The sequence below is a fragment of the Thermobia domestica genome, chromosome 6 (genome assembly GCF_964235325.1).
Source record: "Thermobia domestica chromosome 6, izTheDome1.hap1.1, whole genome shotgun sequence".
NCBI classification, from domain to species: domain Eukaryota; kingdom Metazoa; phylum Arthropoda; class Insecta; order Zygentoma; family Lepismatidae; genus Thermobia; species Thermobia domestica.
In genome coordinates, this window is record NC_137459.1 from 255,370,904 (window position 1) to 255,395,679 (window position 24,776).

Consider the following 24,776-nt stretch of genomic DNA (forward strand, 5'->3'; position numbering starts at 1 on the left):
GTATACTGGTGTCGTTATTTACTGAGTTATTGCTATGTAATCAGTAAACGGTTTCCACAATTTTCTCTTTTATGTGCAATCTTATTTTGGAATAACATGTTGGCTAGAAATGAAATAAATAAATTGGTTAACTGAATGCTTAACCCAAAAACTAGGACAAGGCAGGAGACTGACCCCTCATTTATTATATCTGATGAAAATGCATGAGGAAATCAGATTTTATCTATTTTTTTTAAATAAGCATAATGGTAGAAAGTTGTAAGATATTTGTAACTAATCATAGATAGGAGAAAGGAGGGTAAATAAATGAACTTATGCTTTGACGGAATTGAAGGACTTTATAAATACATGACCGACCATAGCCGTTTTATTATATGCCGAGTACTGCGCTTGGTATAGAGAAGATTTAGTGTGGTCGTATTAGAATTTATTGGGTGTACTAGTTTGGTGTTTGATTTCTGCAGCTAGCTGTATTGACAACGAAGATTGTTTCAGCGCTTATGCAGAATTAAGGTAAGAAAACTTTAGCTAATTTTATACATAGAAAATATAGAATTAAATATTGCAAAGATTGATTAATTCATGAAATTGATATTTCGTTTTAAACTTTGTTTTATTGAAAGAGATTTGTTTTATTATGTTGATTGTACTTAAGTTTGAGTTTATAGGCCTGTTCAGCACCGATTTTTTTTAATGAAACGAACAAACTTTGATGAATGTAAGCAAGGGAAAGCAGAACTGAATACTACTTTGTAGGAATAAAAGAATTAATTGCCGAAGACACATACGCTAAAAAAGTTTAGCAGTAAACAAGCTCTATTATTATTATTATTATTATTATTATTATTATTATTATTATTATTATTATTATTATTATTGAGCTGGAATTTTGCGCATCTTGAGCTCGATTTCAAACTTTGTTTTTTTGTATTTCATTATTGTGCAGTACAGAATTTGAATCAAAGTTGTAGGAAACGCTATTTGTTGAAGTGATTTATTGGAGTTTACTAGTGTGAAATGCGTATTTATCACGTTGGTGTTTAAGGTTTTCTAACTAGGAATCAATTTGAGATTATATATAAAGAGAGAATCCTTCGTTTTGCGAAAAAAGGATTAATTGCAAGAATATTATCTTATTTGGTTGTTTTTCAGTCCCTTTTATCATCATTACGTTTGTTTTCCTTATTTTGTAATATGACTATTAAATTGTGATGTCAAGTCTAATGAATTACATTTATGTTGTTCCCTTATTGTCATTTTTTACTAAACTTTTTATTGTTGATTTCACATACCGATAGTATAAAGTATTGACTTTATATGAAATGGGGGCATTGCCAATGTTACAGGAATTGCTGCGTGACAGAATATTTAAGTTTAAAGGGTTTGAATTCTAAAATTTTGTGAGTATTCAGCGAGTTGGTAGCAGTAAAAAAATAAGGAGTGTCCAGCTAGGGACAAGTCATGAGATGTAATTGTAGAATAATTTCCATTAACATCTAGATGCTTTACGCTTCATAATGAGAGGAGTCTACGCTTATTGGACGTACTGTTATTTCTTATATTAGCCTTGTAATTGAATTTTATTTTCCCACTTAGATCTTTTGGATTATGACTCATCGAAAATGTACTTTTTTCAATTTTACGGTTATTGAGTAAAATTACGTTTAAAGTCCAAGATAATACGTAGAGTTCATTTAGAACTGTGGGGTATATGAGCCATAGCTTAGCATTGCTTCCCCATTGGTGGGTCTCCCACAACTAGGGCGTGTACGGTAATTGATTAGTAAGGAACAAGTTTTATTATTACTTTTAACAGCTAGGCTATAGGAGACACAGACCTATATTTTATTATATTCCTGAACCACAGGAAGTAACATGGGGGGGGGACCTCCACCGTGCTAAAACCGTATATGATACTCCGAGAAAACTTTAATACTTTATAGATGTTATTTCTTTTTGACGCATATAAAATTAAATTTTATGGCGAGCAGTTTAAATGAAAGTAGAAATCGCGTAAACCGAAAGAACAGATTTAATATATTGGATGTCATAGAAAATTTAGAGTGAAGCAAAGCGAATAGATTCATAAATGCTGAAATAGCGTAATACAGTTAATATTGACACTTAAGGACATCGGATAGAGTGTATGAACTAAGTTATTACTTTTTTTTAAAATGGGTGGCGAAACATAAGTTTCAAAGTTATGGCTATTTGAGACATGAACCTCCAACGGTGTAATTATATGAGATATATATTATTGAATTAGTAGCGCCGCTTTGTTTGGTTTGAGATTCTAAAGACTGTTAGTAATTTTAAAAAAAACGGACGGCACACACGGGTTTTTAAAGTTTTGGAGATTGATAGAACAAATTTAAAGAATTCTCTCACTTTGTTTACTGCATTATATTGTTTTAAGTCACTTGAGGAAAAACTTAGTTATAATGACCTGAGGAATAATACTGACTTTTTACAATTATAGTTGCTAAGTTATGAGGGAAATGGTGGTTATTTTGACCCATTAAAATAGATAGAACCCCGAAAAATCTATGGACATTGTTATAATGCCCTAACTTGGCTTTGAAGTAAGCACTCTATTACTGATTTTCCCCACAATTAAAGAAATATAGGAAATATTTTGGTATGAGGACAAATTGATTAATACTAAGACTATATAAAGGAGTAGTTGTATTGATTTGCTATTTAGATTAATTACACTGTATTTTAGTTTGTAGATTACATTTTTTATTAAGAAATAATGATGATTACAGGGTCCGTAGACACAATTTTAGATACAACGAGTTATAGTACTCTTGAATTTTGTTTGTAGCATACTATTTGACTTTATTGAAACTAGTATTTCATAAACTAAATTTGATTTTTACCCGATTGAGTTTCAATATTATTGGAAACATAATTTTATATCGTAATTATCAAATTAGCTATTAGTTCCGTATTTGTGTAAAATAAGTTGAACAGTATACATTATAAATTGTGTTTTCGCAGCCTTGTTTACAGTAATATTTGAATATTAGCGTACCGGATTTGTTTTATATCTATTTCCGTTTGATAATACAAATGAGAAATCGTTTAGATGGACAAAAAATTTAAATGAAATTTCTTAATTATCGATTAGAGTCTTTAGCTTCCTTAAAATATTTGATGCCGTCGAAAAAATGTTATAGCACTCCTCAATGCTTGTAAGGTTGATTAGTGGGATGTTTAGGACAATACTCAGAAATGTATATAGAATTGGAATTAAGATTTTAGATTTTCTAGGCTACCTTGGATAATGACTTATTTGAGGACATGCCGAGACTTGTGTATTTTGATATTTAAAATGCTTAGCGTACAGGAGGTTTAACTATACAGGGAAGAAATACATATACTTTAGGGAACGATACCAAACATATTTAATAGAAAAGTGCCTAAAATGTTATGTAGACTAGATAAGCACCTATGTACCGCTGGGTTGCATACAACCAGCGATACTATCATATTTCAATTTATTCTTTGAAATTTATTATTATATTGAGACGACTTATTTTACTTTAGCGTCCCACAATTATGACTTTCGAAAAATACTCACCAATCTTCTTTTAAATGTAAGCCAAAGGCCGGGTGGGGTCCCACCACAATTTATATAAGATTTAAAATTGATATGAAATTACTTGACCGGACATGGAACTCACAACACTTTAGCACCCCTAAGATTGGGGCAGAGGGAAATTTTGTATGTAGTTGTTAAAGAATCAGTATTTTTCAGTTTATGGTGATTATGAGGAATGAATCTTTTATAATGATTTGCTTTACAAAGAAAGCTGTTGAAAAAAGTATATATAAAAAACCCACGATTACGCTGATTGTTCACTACAATTTATACAAAACACTTGTTTTTTTGTCATGAGAACGCTACAGGATTTGTTGAACCAAGAATTTCTAGCATTGGCCCCACAATTTTACAATTGAGTATGGTATACATTCGAGTTAAATGGACGCAATTTTAACTATAAATAGAATACGAGTTTAATTAGATTTCAATATAATCAGAGGCGGAAGAACTGTACGCTGTTAATATTCGTGAAAGTATAAGGAGTAGTCAATATGAATAATAGAAGCAAAAACACTTGTTTCAGTTCAATGTGAATACTATTGTTCAAGACACTGACACATGTGAAACTAAGAAAAAATCTGTTCATTATTTGTCTAACTTATATTTGTAGATAGGACCAAGTTATTGATATTGTTAGAAAATATAGCTGATACATTGTAAAGATTCATTTTCAAGCTTACCAATAATAATGAATAAATTTAGGCATCCCTTTTTTCTTATAAATAGTCACTAATTAAGTTCAATGTAGAATGCTTACCCTGGAACCCTACATTAGATAAATGCTTACCCAATGAGAGCCTACGTATATGGAACCTTACTGTATATGTAACAGAAAGTATCTAATTTAAAGTAAATTTGTATAAGTTGAGTCCGCTACATATGTATTTACCGTGGATTTTTAAGTAACTAACTTTGAATTACAGATACTTTATATATGTAAAACACATGATCGTTGAAACTGCATGAACGCCTATTATTAGTACAACTATTGCTACTACCACTACTACTACTATTACTACCACTACTACTACTACTATTACTAATACCACCACTACTACTACTACCGACTACTAGTATTACCAGTGTCACCGCCACTAGTGCCACTAGTATTCTACCATTACTATCATTGCTACTACTACTACTATCCCTACTACTAGTACTACTACTATTGCTACTCCCACTACTACTACTACTACTACCGACTACTAGTATTGCCATCACTACTGCTACTAATACTCTATCACCACTACCACTGCTACTACTACTACTCCCACCTTTACTACTACTACTACTACTACTACTACTACTATTAGTACTACCGCTACCGCTATTACTACTACTATCGAGTAGTAGTATTACCAATGTTAGCCACTACTGTTATTAGTATTCTACCACTACTACTATTACTAATACCACCACTACTACTAGTACTACTACTATTACCACTGCCACAATTACTACTGCTTCTAATACTCTATTAGTACTACCGCTGCTACTACTGCTACTACTGCTAGTACTATCGCTACTACTATTACTACTACTACTACCACTACTACTACTCCTATTGGTTGCATGTGAACTATCAAATATCGGGTACTACTTGTTGCTTTGCTGCTATTTCTTTGTTCCGCTTGTAATCTAACCTTCTTTTTTCTACTATCATGTAAACTTTTGCATGTATGCCTCTTTTTTTCTTCCTTTGCCTGTATCCCCTTTTTTCTAATCAAAGTTTCTTTTCTTTTCTTTGTGTTTCTCTCTAACTATTTTTACTTATTTTGTTTTATGTGGAATGCTATTAGATTTGTATTTCACCTTTTGTACTATTTGCACTCATTTATTTATATCTATTTTACTCCTTCCTTGATCAGCTTCTAAATTGTCTCTTTCTTTCGTTGGTTTATTTCTATTGAATATTTCTCTTTTTTTATGTATGTCTATCTCTTTTTATAGAATAATATGATGAAGTAGATAAAAAACTAAGTAAAGTACCATTAACAATCCATCTCTTACAGATTAGTATCTTCTCTTGCTTGAGTTTGACTCCTTTTTATGTAACCTGTCCTAACCTAAGCTATTCCAATTTATTGTGTGCTACCCTAATTTTGATGACCTCGCAATTAAATTTTACATAAATTACATCCTGATCTGCTCTTTCTTTGGTATTTTTTCCACCTATGTTTTAGCTAACATATTCTTGCTTTTGTTTGATTAACCCAGTCACCTTCACTTGTTATGTAATATATCTATCCTTTGTTTTCATGGTATGGATCGCTAAATATTGTCTTTCTGTTTGTTGTACTACATGATTTTCTCTTTTACTTTGCTGCCGCTACTTTTATTCCTGCGGTTATTGTACTTTTTAATGTGAACTATATTTAATTTATTGTATTTGTGCTTTGCCTCATTCGTCAATTGCCAATGACCTACAATACTTAATAAACGCCAATATGGTCATGATCTGAATAATTTGTTTTGAATTATTTTAAACTTTAAGATCTTGTCCGCAACTAAGCTTTAACTAACTAACTAACTAACTTTATGGAACCCGGAGGTTCACAGAAGCTCTCCAATGAGTTCTATCCTTGCATCAATTTTCACTTTGTATTCCAATCTCTGCGAGATCCATCTTAATATTTTCCTTCCAGCTGCGCCTAGGTCTTCCTAATGGTTGTTTTCCGACTGATCTTCCAGTCAAGAGTTTGAAAGCGTTTTTCCATTTTAGCTACATGATTTGCCCACCTAGACTTGACGATCCTAACAATGTTGGGTAAACCATATAAATTATGTAGTTCCTCGTTATGAAGTTTCTGCCATTTTCCATTTCCGAGGACTGAATATTTGTTTTAGGATCTTGTTTTCAAATACTTTTAGTTTATGTTCTTCCCTCAGAGTAAGTGACAGTGTTTTACACCCACACAGAACAACAACTAAGCTTTAAATGTTTCCTAAACTCTAAACTTAAGCTCATGTTTTGCTTTTACTTGCTAACTAATAAGTTCGCTACTTCTTAACGCTAAACCAGTATGATGCTTTTAATTAATGCATGCTCAAGTTTGTTCCTATCTTGAACTAACCTTAAGCTATTTGAAAAGTTTTCTGTCTCCCTGTTTGCTATTATATGTCTGTTACCAATTCTATTATTAGATGTCTCTTAGAATTTCCAATTGTGCTCCTCTTTGTAAATGATTTTAAGAGTGGTGTATGGGTTCCTTATTGTGATAGCATTATATATTTCTTAAAATGGTTGCTTGCTATTCTATTGCGTTTAGTATTTTCCTTGCTTGGTTTTTCTGCTATTTGGTACTAGCGTTACTAGTAGAATTTCTTAACCTGCTTGAGTACTATTCTATTGTGTTTAGTTTTTTTTCTTGCTTGGCTTTTGCTGCTATTTACTATTATTAGTACTACTACTTGTATTTTTTCAAGATGTTTGTCTGTTATTCTATTATATATTCTTTAACCTAACCCAAACTATTTGACATTAGCTATCATATGTTTTTTATCTTTCTGTATATAGCAGAAGCTTTCTGTTTGTGTATAATTCAAATTTGTTATGTTTTGTCATTTGTCTTTATGCATGTTTTCTTCTTATGCCTGCCTTTGTTTTTACTTTGTATTGTTTTTTGTACTCTGTTTTCGTAGCCGATTTTTATAAATGTTTCCTTTAGTTTTTTTGTAACTTATCAAAACTCCATTGACATCTCCTGTATACCTTTTCCTGCCACCTCTTCCTAGTGTCTTAATACTGATATTTGAAAATTTAATTCTAACAGAAACAAATGATTTATACATATTTCAGAAATATATATCTTTAGATACACCCAATATCATGTTCTTCTATCTTATATAAGGCATACCATATACTATACTAACAAATAAGATAGATATAGTTATAGATATAGATAGATATACTTATATATATATATATATATATATATATATATATAGCTATATATAGATATATAGATATAGATATACTTATAGATATAGATATATATATATATATAGCTATATATAGATATATAGATATAGATATACATAGATATAGATATAGATATATCTCTAATGTAAATATAAATATATATCGATAGATAGATATACTTATAGATATAGATATATATATAGCTATATATAGATATATAGATATAGATATACTTATATATATATATATATATATATATATATATATATATATATAGCTATATATAGATATATAGATATAGATATACATATATATAGATATAGATATATCTCTAATGTAAATATAGATATATAGTTAGGTATAAGATTTTATACACTACAACACATGCTCTAACACTTGTTATGATATATTTTTTTAGGTTACCCTTTGTAGAACTGTCATAAGTGACCATCAGAAGTATTAGAGGAGCAAGATATTTTCTGCTACCAAAGGTATTTTTTTTTATTCCTTTGTACTTAAATAGACCATTTATGTTGGTGCAAGAATATTATTGAAAATAATACGAAATAGTGAAATAAGAAATTTTTGTAAGTTTCGCAGCGTAGCTGCTCTGAGCTTGTGTACCAAGCAATCAAATTAAAGATAACAAAGAGTTTGCACAGCAAACGAACGAATAAAATGATCGCAGCGTAGCTGCTCTTACGAGTTTCTATAAGAATTTTTTTTCTATAAGTGTTCGAGTAATTTATTACGAGAGGTTAAATTAATAAGAAGTTTTCACAGAAAATGATACGTCAAAGTTAAGAAAGAAACATTAAAAGACCAAGTAGAAATAGTTAAACATATAAAAAGGAACATTAAAAGACCAAGTAGAAATAGTCAAATATATAAGAAAGGAACATTAAAAGAACAAGTAGAAATAGTCAAATATATAAGAAAGTACATTTAAAACAAAGTAAAAATAAAAAGAAAGGTTAGCTTAAGTTATGTTAAGTTAGTTTGATTAAACATTCTGATATTCACAGCATAGTTGTTCCGACTAATTTACAAGTTCTCAAATGAAATTTGCTCTTTACAATTTTAAAAACGAGTTTGTGTAACAGACGAGAGAATAAATAATTAATCTTTCGGAATATAATTCTTCTGAGCTTGTGTACCAAGCGAAATAATAAAAAGATACGAACCAATAAAAAATAAGAAGCAAATCATAAAAATGATTAGGAAAATAAATTACAAGTGTTACTTAGTAATGTTTCTTTGTTTCAGGTCATCTAATTGGAGGCAGTTAATTGGAGTAAAAGTTGCAGCGGAATTCAGAATTCCAAAGTATCAAAGTTCACAGAAGTAAAGTAAGTATCATTGACAACTTACGTAATAGTTTGTGCTTAAGATTTTTTTTTGTAAGTTCACACTGTAAGTGTTCTGAGCTTGATTAGCAAGCGATCAAATTAAAGTTAACAAGGAGTTTGCTCAGCAAACGAATTATTTACAAGTTCACAGCGTAGCTGCACTGAGCTTGTGTAGCATGCAGATTACTTTATGAAAGAATTATTTTGCATCAGTTATTTTTTGAAAGCCTGCATTATTTTGTAACATGCAGATCACTTTGAAAGAATTTTTTTGCATTACTTATTTTTTGAGAACCTGCATTTGTTTTGCGTAACGTTTTTGTTAACAAATGGTAAATTTTTCTTGCATACATTTTTTTCTTTGAATTTATTTTCTGTTCACAATATACATGTAAGTATTTTTTCAGCATGCAGTTTTGTTAACACCGCTTAAAAATTTTTTGTAGCATGCAACATAGTTAAATTTTTGCAAATTAATTTCTACAGTTTAGTAATACACATTTTCAAATTTTTGTTTCACGTAAAGTAATATGGTCTTTCTTTATTATTACAGCATTCAAGTGTTGCACCCTCAACTGTGAATTTACCACTTATCATATTTTATTCGGCATCTAAGAACATTTAGATAAGGATTTCCAGTTTTTCCAGCGGTGGTAAGTGTTCATATACATTTTTTTGTTAAACTTTAAAACTTGCTAATAAATAGAAATAAAATATTTTGTTACTTACATAAAGGAATTAATAAAAACAATATTTTAATCTAATGAAACTATAATATAAAGAGAATATAATTAAAGACACAAATAATTTTGAGTAAATTAACTTTACATGTGTTTAAGTACACAAACTTAATGAATATTTAAGATCATGTAAAATTATATTTTCGTTTGCAACTCATTTAAATTTTAATTACTTTTTTGCATTTTTTATTTTGCAAAAGTTTCATGTAAACATATAAAGAATTGCATTGCAAGAATTTAATGTCAATTGAAAATAAACATTAACATTTACAGTTAAAAACAAAATTAACTGAACATTTATGATCATGTGCAAAAATTTTTTTTTTCAAAACATTTTTTTTTATTTTTCAAAGCTACACTTTTTGTTTTACAACTTGCATTTTTTTAATTTTAAAATTGCATCTTTGTTTTTTTAAACTTGAATTTTTTTAATTTTGTATAATGTAAATACGTATAACAATTTCAAAGTATCGACACAAGTAAATTAGAAATATGAAAAGTTTTACTAATACAAGACATTCTTCATTTTATCAGTTAGAATATAAATGGCTATCAAAGTAGAAGATACAAATATAATTAACACTTACTTAATGAAAATTAACATTACAAGTGAATAATATTTTTAGTAATAAATAAATGAATCATGCGTTACAAAATACATTAAAACAGAATTTAAAAAATTGTATTATAAAGCTACATTATCAGAAAAATATTTAATGTGTGTTACTTTTTACTTATACATTTTATGCTACTTTACATTTTTAATTCGTACGCTTCCTATGAACTGAAATTCTGAACAATCTATGATTGTGATTATTTTATTTGTTCACATGTGTAACTTGTTCGAACAATATGTGAGTGTACTAAAATAAACTCAGTGTTAATTATTTGTGTAAACGTTTAAAAAATAGTTGTTAATTGTTTCGAAACTTGTTAAAAGTTGTGAACTGCTAAATATTTTTTTAAACTAAATGTGCTTTTTCCTAACCATTCTTCTTTTTCTTATTTGGCTTCAAGTTTGTTTATTCTCTGCTATTTTTATACTATTGCTATTCTATTAATTTCTTGTTGATGTGCTATGTTTTGTTGGTTGGCCTTTAACTTCGATTTGTAACAATTAACTATCCTAATGCTCTCTTTTGCTAATCTTTGTTGAATAAAATTGCATTAGCTAAGTATCTTTGAAATCTGCTATTTCTATGCAATCATTTGTTTAATAATTGGCTTAATTAAATATGGTTTACCTAACCTATGTGGATTAATTATCTATATTCTTTAAATCTCTGCTATATTGTTCGTCTGATAAAGTTCTGATGCTTTGGGTCATAAACTATTTTAAAACTTTTTCTAACCTTGTTTCTTATTTGATTTTTGCTAAATTATTTCTTCTTTGATATGTTTTGTTTACTATGTTATTTTTATTAATTTGTGTTTCTGTTTATTACTACTTTGTTCTTTTTATTGCCAATGTTATTTTAAAATGATTTTTATTCTTTGGAATGTTCACATCAGATATGTTCAATTTTTCAAATACGAAAGTATTATTGTCCGTGAAAAATAAATATTCGGAAACATTCGGTTAAATTCGGAAATCTTCGAAAAATGTCACATGACTTTAAATAATAATACCTGTTTGTAAAATAACATTATTAGTTTAGAAAATATTTTCGTGATTTAATACGTCTGGGTACGAGATTGCAAACTAAATTATCTGGGTACGAGATTACAAACTGAGCACGATTGGGTACGAGACTTTAAAGTAACTGTATCTGGGTACGAGATTACAAGCTAAATACGTTTGGGTACGAGATTACATTTTCGAAAGTATAAATACAGCGCATCAAGCCGCGGCGAATCAGTATAGAAGACGTTCCTGTTTGTACGTTGTGTGCTGCAATTGCAAAACAGTTAGATAAATATTATAGGATTTTGTCATTTAGTGATATCGGAAACTGTGAGTGGATTTGCCGATTCTGTAAACTGAAAAACTTACGGAGTTATACTTATCAGGATCTGTCGCTAAACATTTAATTATATTTTCATAAACAGTGTTAGTATAGGATTGGGAATTTTCGGCAATCTTCGGCAAAGTTCGGAAAATTTCGCTAATTTTCGGAAAACTTCGTGTGAAATTTACAACATTTTCGTGCATATAAAACAGGTAAAATTGATCGGTCAGTCAGTAGTGAAGAATTATTGAAATTGTGAAGACGTTCATGGTTTATACTACGTGGTGCAATTAGTCTGAAGAAAATTTTATTACGACAAACTGTAAACTGGTGATAGCGGAAACTAGTGAAGATATTACCAATAAAGTTAAACAGTGTGTTCGGTAAACTGAAAGAAAAGTTACGAGAAGATTTATTATTATAGTTAACGGCAAATATTAGTGCAATAATGATAAACTTTTAAGTGTATTGTCGATAAACTTAAAACTGAATTTGTGATTTACTATTATCGTTGTGCGGTCAGTGAAAATACTGTGAATTTAACTTGAATATATATTTGATTACAGATGGCTTCTACAGGTGTAAACGATCTAACTCAACTGTTAACCTTGGCCGAACGCTTTGGATTCGAGGCACCCGAACTTACATTTTATACATGGAAAATGATATTAGAAAAAATTCATAAAAATGGGGTGCGTGTACGTAGTCCTGAATATGAACGTTTTTTGCAAGCGCTATTTAGGCATTATGGGGTTGTTCAGGAAATTATTTTGGCAAGCTGTGAATCCGCTGCTGATATTTCTGATCTATATCAGTGCGGATTCTTTCGTGAGGATGATATAAAAAATCAGGCTTGTGAAAAGCTGAACCAGCTGATAATATCTGGTAAAACAGATGGTTTATCTGATGAAATCACTCGCGAGCTATTAGGTGATCCTGTGAACTTACCAGGACCAAGTTCTGCAAGTTCTGGGGAACCTATAAACTTGCCAGGGCCAAGCTCTGCAAGTTCTGGGGAACCTATAAACTTAGTAGGATCTGGTTCTGTGAGTTCTGAGGATGTACCTAAGACAATGGATGGTACGGGTGTGCCAAATTTTAAGATTGTAAGGAGTACATCCCGTAATTATGCGTACTTCGGGCTAAAGGGGACAGAGCTAACCATTAAGTGTATGGGTTCAAACGGAATCGAAGACCCGGAAAAATATATACGAAATCTGTTTGATTTTGTAATGACCCATACAATAAAGGATGTTGACAAGAACACCTATATAGGATTAACTATCGAGAGCAGTGCCTCGAAGTTAAATAAGCCAATTTATCTTTCATGGCGGAAAAAATCTGAATTGAATCCGGAAGCCCTCTTCTCTGTAGTGGAAAATACCCTCAATAGCAATGAGGAGTTTCTGATCGGAGGTGATGTCACGTTTAAGGTGCATAGTGTGCATCTCCGTAAAGGAAGAGGAAAAACGCGGAATCGAACCATCAAGAAATATGCACCGTTGGGTAAATTTTTAGAAGACAAGGTATTTCCAATGGAGAAGGATGTATACTGCCTCCCAAAGAGTATAATTCTGGGGATGGCAAGGGCTAATCAAAAACGTCAACAACTGTATGAATTAAAGAATCATCCAAAGCGTTTGTTAAATCAGGCTGTTAAATTATGTGAAAGATTAAACATAGAACCTGGTGAACAAAACGGGTGTACTCTCGAAGACGCAAAAAGGATACAGAGCCATCTCGCGTCCAAGTACCAAATCATTATCTTTGAAAGGAAACTTAATAGTCGGGAATTTCATGTGTTATATCCGGGTATAAAAGGTGGTAAACAGATATATATCCTATACGTAAAGAATCACTATCAATTGATTGGAAGTATTCTAAACTTATTAGGTACAAGAGGATTTTGTAAATCATGTTTGCAGGGGTACAATAATAATGGGCTTTATCATAAGTGCGAATTCAAGTGTTCAGCTTGTGAAAAATACCATGAATTAGTTACCTCTGAAATTAAACGGGAATGTGATGATTGTCATAGATTGTTTTCATCGAATGAATGTTTCAACAATCATAAAGATGTAACAAAACGTGGCAAAAGCGAATGTGAGTTAGTCAGGGTATGTAATGAGTGTGGCGTAATGTATGATTTAAGACGACGACGTAAATCTGAACACGAATGTGGTGAGCGGTTGTGTAAAGCATGTAACATACATGTTAACCGAAACCACGTTTGCTATGTTCAGAAAGAAAGCCTTACCCGGGTCGAAAAGTATTTGTACATTGTATTCGATGTAGAAACTATGCTACTGGATATGAATGTTAAGGGGGAACAGCAGCATGATGTAAATCTTGTGTGTACACAACTAATTTGTTACTCATGCAAGGGTAATTCGTTGGACGATACGTGCCGTATATGTGGAGATGAAAACGGAAATCGTGAGTTTTCTTTTAAAACTCTTGGTGGGTTTGTTAAGTTCGTGTTAACACCTCGTCAAGGGTTTGACAAGGTCATTGTGTTATCACATAATGGGAGTCGTTATGATATCCATTATGTAGCTCCATCTTATAGAGACCGAGCATCTTTCCGTAGATTTAACTATGACGGGGCAAAAGATTATTGAATTGAGAGTCGGGAACGGGCATATTGTGTTCAGGGATAGTTACTTATACATGGGAATTAAACTGTCAAAATTACCCAAAACTTTGGGCTTATCTGGCAACTTGCGGAAGTGATCTTTCCCATACTTATTTAATACCCCAAATAATCAAAATTATGTAGGCAAAATTCCGGATCTTAAGTATTTTGATCCCGATAGTTTGTCCCCCGAAGAGAAAAGACAGCTAATCGCCTGGCACCAAAAACGTGCTTTAAGCGGCGAGGAGTATGATCACCAAAAGGAGATGCTCGCGTACTGTCAAAATGACGTAAGAATTTTAGCTGAGGGTATCATAAAATTTTCAGACCTGATCGAAGAAAAAACTGGCGGCATCCAATGTTTCATTTCTTCAAGTACTATAGCCAGTCTTGCTATGAATGTCTATTGTACCTTATATTTACCAAAAGATTCAATTGGTGTAATTCCACCTCTTGGATTTGATTATCGTGACCGTCAAAGTGTGAAAGCACTGCAATGGTTGCGATACATGAAATTAACAAGAGGTACTGAAATTTAGTGTTCGGAAAATGGCACCGAAAGACGCTTTGGGAAATATAGGGTTGACGGATATGAACCAAGTAGTAAAACTGTGCTAGAGTTCTATGGATGTTTTTGGCATTGTTGTCCCACGTGTTATCTAGAGTTACGTCATGAACAGCTTGACGACCCCACGTTTTATCGTACAATTATGCAGCAACGTTATGAGGAGACTGTCATTAAAGCAAATTACCTACGTGGCCGAGGTTTTAATCTTATTGAAATGTGGGAATGTGAGTGGGATGATCAAGTGAAGAAGGACAAGTCCATACAGGAGTTTATCAAAACTCAGTGTAAGGATATTGTCGATCATTTGATCCCCAAGCATGCATTTAATGGCGGTCGCACAGAATGTTTTAATGCGCTGTATGAGTGTACTGATAATGAAAACATTCAATATCTGGATGTTACGAGTCTCTACCCCTGGGTAATGGCTCGAAAGCCGCTGCCAATAGGTATGCCAAAAATGCATAGGGGGCCAGACTTTCCAGAAGTGGAATGTATCAATGGGCTTGTTAAATGCACCGTCTTGCCTCCAAAGGATGTTTATTTCCCGATTCTTCCATATGTTGCGGGAGGTCGATTACTTTTCGGTCTTTGCCGTACTTGTATGGATGAGGAAAGTGTCAATGATTGTTTGCATTGCGATAAGGACCGGGCTATTACTGGTACGTTTTGCACCCCCGAACTTCATAAAGCAATACAAGCCGGATATAAGATACTCGCCATTAAAGAAATATGGGAATTTGAACTCACCGGCTCCGAGGATCGAAATGCGCATAGTTTGTTCCGCAACTATGTAAATTCCTTCCTCCAAATGAAGCAGGAGGCATCTGGTTTTCCTGCTTCGTGTCAAAATAAAGGAGACGAAGAAAAATATATTAACGAGTATCTTGCCCATGAGGGCATTCAATTGAATCATAGTAATATCAGGAAGAACCCTGGATTGAGGTATATCTCCAAAATATTCCTCAACTCCTTATATGGAAAATGGGGGCAGCGAACAGACTTGCCGCAAACAAAAATCATTGATAATCCGGAGACGTTTTTTTACATATCTATTATCGGCGCAATATGAGGTTCAATCAGTACTGCCGATTGGTGACGAACACCTAATTATCACATACAAAGACATCGAGAATGAAAACAAACCGTGGAAGTTCTCGAATGTTGTACTTGCCGCGTTTATTACGTCATGGGCAAGGCTTCGACTTTATGACCTCTTGACATCAGTAGGACCTGAAAATGTTTTGTACTGTGACACGGACAGCATAATGTTTGTCCAGAGACGAAATGATAAGTCCATGCTTACAACTGGGTCCTACCTGGGTGAGCTAACCAATGAAGTTCCGGAAGGGTGGGAAATAGACATGTTTATCGGTTTAGGGGCTAAAATTATGCGTATAGGCTAAAAGAAATTGGGACGGGAAAACTGGATTATGTATACAAAATCAGGGGTATTACTTTGGACAGTAGAACGCGAAAAGAAATTAATTTTGAACATTTTTACAATTTAGTTCAAAATAAAATTGAAAAGAAGGAGTTAAACTTCCCAGGGTGGATTTCACGTAAGAATGGGTTTACCATTGTTTCACGACCTGAAACAAAGACTCATCGAAAAGTAAATAACAAAAGACAAAGATTAAACCCCGACAGTATGACAGATTACCGTACCATTCCTTATGGTTATCAAAGTCGAAGTTCTGTCACGTAATAGATTGTGCGAATGAATGTGTGTATATATGTATATAATTATTTATTTTTATATGTAAATAATAGTGTAAATGGAGGTGAAAACATCTATGATAATCATACATTTTCGTTAACTTGACATGACCTGGATATAGCATATAAATATTCTATACTATCAGATTCCTTTCATATTCACAAGTACTGGTTATTATACCATCTTTATACCATATCTGCATTCCTCACACCGCACCCTCATTTTGTAAATAATATATATTGTAAATAGATTTTTTATACAAATTTTGCAAATAGATTTTCATATACTAAATAGTTTTTATATTGTGTGAATTTTTCATATGTTGTAAATAGATTTTCATATTGTAAATAGTTTTTTATATATTGTATACACCACATTTCAAATATTAAATTATTTTTATTAATCAAGTACAAACAATCAATAGAACAATGTATATAGCATTATATTAAAACACTTGTTATATAGTTTACAATTTTTATTTTTATTATATATCTACATTTTTTATTTTTATTATGTACATTCAATTTTTATTTTTATTATATATTTTACATTTTCATTTTATTATATTTACAATTTTTTATTATATATAATTTTTATCATTATTTTTTACAATAATTTTTTTAAAACTATATTCATACCTTTAATTTCTACATCCTATAAAATTAAAAGGTACTTAATACAAATAGTATGTGTATTCTGTATAAGATAAAGGAAGAATACATATGCTTCATATACTATTATATAAAGTTATTTGCGTGCATTATACTAAAGTATGTGTATTCTGTATAAGATAAAGGAAGAATACATATGGTTCATATAGTATTATATAAATTTATTTAGGTACATTATACTAAAGTATGTGTATTCTGTATAAGATAAAGGAAAAATACATATGCTTCATATGTATAAAAAATAGGATATTAATAAAGGCACAATATTTATACTTTTCATAAAATTACAATATCAGATTCATATATTCACTCAATGAATTATTATTTTATTAAGTTTAATAATAATCTGAATCAAAAAGTCAGCCGAGGTTATAAATATATCCTAAAACACGAAATTACAAAATGCGGTATCGCAATATTTGTTTGTTCGCTCAACAAGTTCTTCTACGTCATAAAAAAGATTGTCATCATCAATGAAGCAGTGGCAGCAACCAAAAAATAGGCAGCGGCGGAATATTATCAAAGGTAAGTAAACTTTCTCTTCTTACTTAAGTTAAAGTATCGGGGAACATACAAAGTGTGCCGGAAAATACCATTAGCGTCCACGGCTACCGAGCGGCAAAATTCAAAGCGGGCGGGGCTGAAAACTCGCAATGATAATGGCGCCAGTGCAAAGCTAACGTTCAATACAGCGCGGCTGTCGGGCAGTCGGTAATATACAAAGTAGACGGGCGGAAAAAGTATAAAAGGAACTCGCATTACGGTCAGACAGTAATGGCGCCAGCGGCACCATCTGCCACGCGTTATCACTTCAATTACATACGTCATACTCTTTTCACGACTTCAATTACAAAAACTAATTACTTCAATTACATGCACCATACTCGATCATAATTTCATTTACACACATCATACTCTTTCATGAGTTCAATTACATACGTCATACCCCTTCATGATTTCAATTACCCACGTCATACTCTTTCATGAGTTCAATTACCAAAAAGGTCATACAACACAGTAATCCACGGATTAATCCGAGGATTTCTTTACGTTTGCTGCATACTCCTACTTACTTCGAGTTATATTATAAAACACGAATTTCGTTAAAAGCTGTTAAACTGAACAATATTCGTTGGATTGAAGGTGGGCGTCGAAGCTATATGAGATGAGGACGATGGAGTCTGAATCATCGTAATAAGTTAAAACATGGAATTGCTTTTCTAACTAAAACCGAACTCAAAACCTTGTGCACAGAAAAGGGCGAACGCTACCTACTTTTTTACTAACCATCACTATTTTTACTTCACTTGTTAAATTGTTTTCCATTAGGCTTCAAAATCAGGGACACAAACACAGAAACATCGAGGACATTAAAATTCCAAAGGCTCACGATGGGAATCGAACCCAGGACCACAAAAACCAAACGTGAGCGTGGTAGCCACTAGACCAGTGATGAGTGTGCTACTACACCAGAAGAGAGGGATTTTTTTTACGAGAATTATTAACAGATAGTTGAAACACAAATGCTACTTGATTATAATGTTAGAATCCCGATTACCCTTGCTTCAATCAGGGGAGGGGCGGCCACAGGCGGGTTTTAATGCTCAAATTGTGCCCATGATAATTTTGTGAGACTAATTATTTTTTAACATGACACGATCAAACTTTAATTGATTTTTTTAAATATATATATATATATATATATATATATATATATATATATATATATATATATATATATATATATATATATATGCAATTAAATAAAATTTAATGTACGAAACAAGTTATGCATTTTGTTCTCCATTTGTACAATCACTCATGCATTTTGTATTACATTTTTTGGGGGGAGGAGGGAGTCTTGTAAATCTGAAGTAATCCATCCAAGTACTTGGGGAATGCTCACTTTTGGTTTCGACTACTGACGTTTCCACTATATTAGAATTTTAGTGATTCAAATAGAAAATTAAATACATTGAAGTTCGCTGGGATTCTAATACTGGAAATTACTGATGAATCAAAACATCAAATAATACTTTCGACAAAGTGGATAGTTTCAAATATCCAGGATCAATATTAGCAGATCAAAATTGCATTCGCAAAGAATTTAAATGTCGACTGAAAGCAGGAAATTCAAGATCAAGTTCAAAATATTTTTTTTTCTGTCGCGAACTCTGTTAATGAAGTTTAAACTTAAACTACATAAAGCAATAATCATGCATGTTGTGCTGTACGGTTGCAACACATGGTCGTTTACTCTGATGGAAGAACGTAAGCTGAAAGTTTTTTTTTTAGAAGAAAATCTTCAGACGAATATTCGGACCGAAGAGAAACGTTAATAAGGAATGGCGGAAACTTAACAATGGGGAACTGAATAATTTATATCGTTTACCAAATGTTGCTAGGGTAATTAAGCCTAATAGGCTCAGATGGAAAGGTTATGTATCCAAAATACAAGAAAGTAGGAATGCTTTCAATTTTTTTACTGTAAATTCAATCAGAAAACATCCATTAGGAAGATCTAGACGCAGATGGGAGGATAATATTAAAATGGATCTTGCAGAAATAGAAGTATAAAATGTAAACTGGATCCAGTTGGCTAAGGACAGAAGTCAGTGGAACTTTTTTTTTGTGTGAGCGGGGCATTGAATATCCGGGTTCCATAGGCCATAGAGTTCGTTAAATAGTGAAATCGCACGATCTGTAAATCATTATTTATGTTGGCCTGGAAAGAAATTTGGAATTGAACTCAATAAACAAAAGAAAACAAAGGTTGCTATATGCAGGGCGTTTCCAAACAACATCGACAATGTTTGGGAGGTGATCCCTGTCACCAAGATAAGAAAAAAATGTAGACCAACATGGGTGCACAAATGCTTCCTCTCGGAGCTATAGGCTGCCGAAAACATAAAAATAATTATGTTTAAGGGTCCATAGCTCCAAAACTATGGGACTTGCCATAGTCGGGTCAAGACTTCATTTATAAACTAGTATGTTTTCTATCCAAATATTCGTCTCAGAAATCATATCCCAAAAACATTGTTGGTGTTGTTTCGAAACACCGTGCATATTTGAACTTTGAATAATAATAATAATAATAATAATAATAATAATAATAATAATAATAATAATAATAATAATAATAATAATAATAATAATAATAATAATAATAATAGAAGAAGAATAAGAATATAATAAATGGATAAATTGCGTACTAATCATTTCTCTGACATTGTTTTCAGACATTTATCGTTGCACCTGTTTTTAGGCCGTCTCTCTTAGAATTCTCATATCATGTAATAACGTTATGCGTTTCAAGGCATGCAAAATAGGAATATCAATTCTACCTGCCCTCTGAATATTTAGTACGCAAAGATACTTTTCCGACGGCTCCATTGTTTGCAGATACCATAAAAAGGTACTGGATTACCACCAAGTATTCAACACAACTGTCGGGTGAGCAACTACCCATACACTGTAACCATTTCTCTGCAACACGGAGCTCTACAATTAAAGATGAAGTCAACAATACTGGTCTCACATTACACTTAGAATTGCTGACCTGTGTACAATAGTGGTCTAACCAACATCCACATTGCTAGGTGCATAACATAAAGAAAATTGTTTTAAGAAAAGAAAAAAAATGCAAAATAATTATCAACTTCTAGTCAAATCTACAGTGCAGCAAGTAAGTTGCGAGTTTCTTTGTACTAGCCGCCAAATATAAGCTCTGTGAGACAATTTGCAGAAGAGAGTGGAAAACTTTAACATGCACTTATTCTTTCTAACTAGACGTTTGTTAGACCGCTATTGCACCCAGGTCAACAATTGTTTAGATTAAAGAAGGAGAAGCAGAAACACAAAGGGGTTGGAATGAACTGTACACAGCAAACAAATATTGTAACAATTGCGTATTTTCTTTCACTTGTTAATTTGAGTAGTTTTCCGTTATCCTATATCTGCTACCTATAGGATCTGGTGAAACTACCTATATCTGCTAAAACTTTTGGACCTGATATAAAATTGCTAATCCTAGTTTTGCTTATTCTTTCAATGTAAGTGTTAATCAGTTAGCTGAAGCCATACGAAACACAAGTGTGGAAGAGGTGCAGGAGTATTGATTTGTGAGTATTTTAAAATGTGAATTTTGTTTGGATCACAGAATTGGTAATTCTGAAGATTTTAAACAATCCTGGACATCAATAATATATGGTCTTGGATGTATTTTCCCAAAATTTATTACGCTTGTCAAACAATACACCAGCTATAAAAATTGAGTCGGAATAGTGCTTTGAACTATCGGATGAGGAAGTTATGAAAAATATTGAAGAGGCGGATTTGATAATAATTCCTCACATTTTCCATGCTGCAAATATTTTGAGCAAGTATTTGTAGCATCAAATGTTTTGGCACAGATACAGATACATATACTGATACAGATGTTTTGGTACTACTTCTCGATTTTCTTAAATATTTCAAGTATTTAGGTTTAAAAAATGTGGCTTAGAAAATTTTCACAATAAACTTTATTTATTCACATATTACCAGATAAATTAGGAGAACTAAATGATGTTATTATTTCAACATATTTTCTGACCGAATCAGACGTTGCTAGTAAAATTGGAACAAAATGATCAACCTTAGAATCACATCCATATTTATACTTAACAGATTTTGGACGTCATGTGCTAGCATATGATCAAACTTTTCAAGCAGCAGAAGAGTAGAAATATCTGATACAAGTTTTCAAGTGCGGTAGTCCCTCATCAAATTTCAATGATCTCAGGGAACAGATTATGACTCAGTCTGAGGCAACAAACATTCTGCTACCACCAACAAGTTCTTCTATACAGGATCATTTCAAGCGCGAAGTCTTATGGAATACACTTGTTTCTTAGTGCTTCATCAATGTAGCACGGTGTTACCAGAATAATACAGATGGATTCTAGATTAGGACAATCAGTTGGTACCTGACTCTCAATTAAATCCAATCCCTGAAGATATTGTCGATATATGTAACTGCAAACAAAAATGCACTACAAAGAGGTGTAGGTGTCATTCGAAATTTTCATTTTGCCTAATGTTTTGTAACAGTAATAAACCTTGAGAAAATATATCCAAGACCATAGATTATTGATTCCCAGAATTGTTTAAAATCTTCAGAATTATCAATTCTATGATCCAAGCAAAATCCACAATTTAAAATAGACTCACAAATCAATACGCCTGCATCTCTTGCACACTTGTGTTTCGTATGGCTTTAGTTAGCTGATCAACACTTAGCTTAGAAAAATAAACAAAAGTAAGTTCAATTTTTCTGACCGAACTATAAATTCTAAATCAGGTCTAAAAGTTTTTAGCAGATAAACGTAGTTTGACTTCCCTGTTTATCACCTTTATTTATCATTTGTGGTTCATTTAATCACGTATTTCAAATAGTGTTAAACCATTACATTTATCTAGAATATATTTAATTAATGGCAAACATCTTGCAACATGTCTTCTTTGTTGAATACTGTACTAACTTTTCCGTTCTTTCTACTTTCTTCTGCATTTTATAAGCTATGTTTCAAGGCACATTTTTTGATAGAACAGGTCAGTTTTTAAAACAGATGTTTCATCTTGCAAGTCTCAACAGATATATCATCTTCCAAGTATATACACCATCTTTCATACAGAAACTTACTTCAAAAAATACTGAACTTCTGGAACTTTTTCACAAATACAATATCTTTATTTGATATTGCCCTGTTTCTTAAAACCACACACCGCACAATTGATTTCGAATGGATTTATGTTTTGGACTGGCTTTTCTCGAGTTGTTATATCTGATCGACTTTTTTTTTCTTCCCTGCTCAATTTTATCAAGTCCATCGTAATCATCTTTTCGTTCTTCTCCGATTAAACTTATCTCGAACTTCAGCAAAGTCTTCTTTAAAATGCACTGTTTGGAACATGTATTAGTGCAATGATAAACAAACTCTATACCTGGTTGCATAATTCCTGTAGACATTATTTGATAAACTATATCTTTCCTTATTTCAGCAGCATGAATAATATTTTACCTTCCAACGACTGCTATACAAGTTTTTTTTTTTCTTTCTTCCGTAGCTTGAGGACAGGTAATACATTTGTCAATGTCAATACGGATATTAGTCTCATGATAATTCATTCTTTCTGCTGCTAATTTATTTCCAACTAATGATTGAGATGAATAGGGCTTTGATGCCATGCTCAGGATGTTACCGATCGTTACAAGTTCAATATTTCATACAGCCTGAAACAAAGAAACATAGAATTATTAGAACATGTATTAGCTGAATAAATAATATTAAATATAAATTGCGCATCTCGCCGTCATCCTAAAAGTAGAAATAGTACTTTGTAAAATATCAAAAGAAATTCCTAACTCCAGTAGCAATAACGTTAATATACACCTGAAAGAATGTAAAGTGATTAGTTTATGCTAATGAAGAACGAAGTTTTTATCTAGAACAGTAAGAAGGTTATAAAATTTTAAATTTGGTAAGTCGAAATTTGTTGGCGGCTATATTGATGACGTCATAGAAAAAAATCTGCCCGGAATTCAGAATGTCTAAGCAAGGTTTATATATATATATATATATATATATATATATATATATATATATATATATATATATATATATATATATATACTTGCTTTTGATTGTAGGTACCGGATCCGCAGAGAACAGCTATCAGACATGCCATTCCTACGGGGCCTATGGCTAAATAGCCTACATTACAGGTGAAGTGTTCCAACTTTGTATGAGCCAGAATGCCTAAACCGAAGTGCACGTTTTCTTCCAATTTGAAGAAGTGCCCTTTTCTGAAAGCAACTAAATTGAATTACCAAGTTGACTGACAAAATTTGCCATGCTACTATTTTCATTGCACACAGTGGAAGATGACAGGCATTATAAATAATAGGCTAGGGGCGCAGAACTGTGCTTTGGTTTGGGACTCAGAAATGTGTAAATGCGGTCCTGATAAACGAACACAGTACAAGAAGAGAGAGAAAAAAAAACAGGTAAATTTTCATCAGATTAAACTAACGAACTTTTTTTTTTTTTTTTTAGCAAATACAGCCATGTAAATAATTAAATAAATTCGTATTAATTAATACACGGAGAATATAGAAGGTAGATTTGATCACTGTTTTAAATAAAACGACATTATTTTCATATTGGTTTCCCGTAAAACATTTTTATAAGACGTCACTTTGAGTTTTTTAATCCGATTGATTCTTTTTAGTTGCATTGTAAATATATTCAATCCGTACAACTAATGGCAGAAATGAAGAAATAAAAAGTAGCTGCAGCTAAAGGAACTTTTACTTATCATGTTGTTGTTCGTAGTCAGAGCTACAGTTCATAGGATTGTGTTGCGGGGGGGGGGGAATCGAAGCTGTCCCGTATTCTTATGAAAAAAAAAATATGGCAGGCTTATATGATAGGAACTCTTGATGTCTTAGACTCATAGTGAAAAGTAAACGGCAAAATTATTTGTAAACTTTAGCTACAGAGTATCAGTTGGTGTTGTAGAGTTATTCTAGAGGATTTAGGATTTAGATTTCTGGGATTTCGGCATCTAA

The 24,776-nt window shown here is 32.0% G+C and overlaps 2 protein-coding genes across 2 annotated transcripts; both read left to right on the forward strand.

Moving 5' to 3' along the window:
* Nucleotides 1-386: 386 nt before the first annotated feature.
* LOC145687782 (uncharacterized) lies at nt 387-14,203 on the forward strand. Its single transcript, XM_081761217.1, has 5 exons — nt 387-513; nt 7,951-8,023; nt 8,799-8,881; nt 9,435-9,534; nt 12,137-14,203. The coding sequence occupies exon 5, from the start codon at nt 12,137-12,139 to the stop codon at nt 14,189-14,191; it is 2,055 nt and encodes a 684-aa protein (XP_081617343.1). The 5' UTR covers nt 387-513; nt 7,951-8,023; nt 8,799-8,881; nt 9,435-9,534; the 3' UTR covers nt 14,192-14,203.
* Nucleotides 14,204-14,915: 712 nt separating this feature from the next.
* On the forward strand, nt 14,916-15,842 carry LOC145687509 (uncharacterized). The gene has a single exon (XM_081760974.1). The coding sequence runs from the start codon at nt 14,916-14,918 to the stop codon at nt 15,840-15,842; it is 927 nt and encodes a 308-aa protein (XP_081617100.1).
* Nucleotides 15,843-24,776: the final 8,934 nt, after the last annotated feature.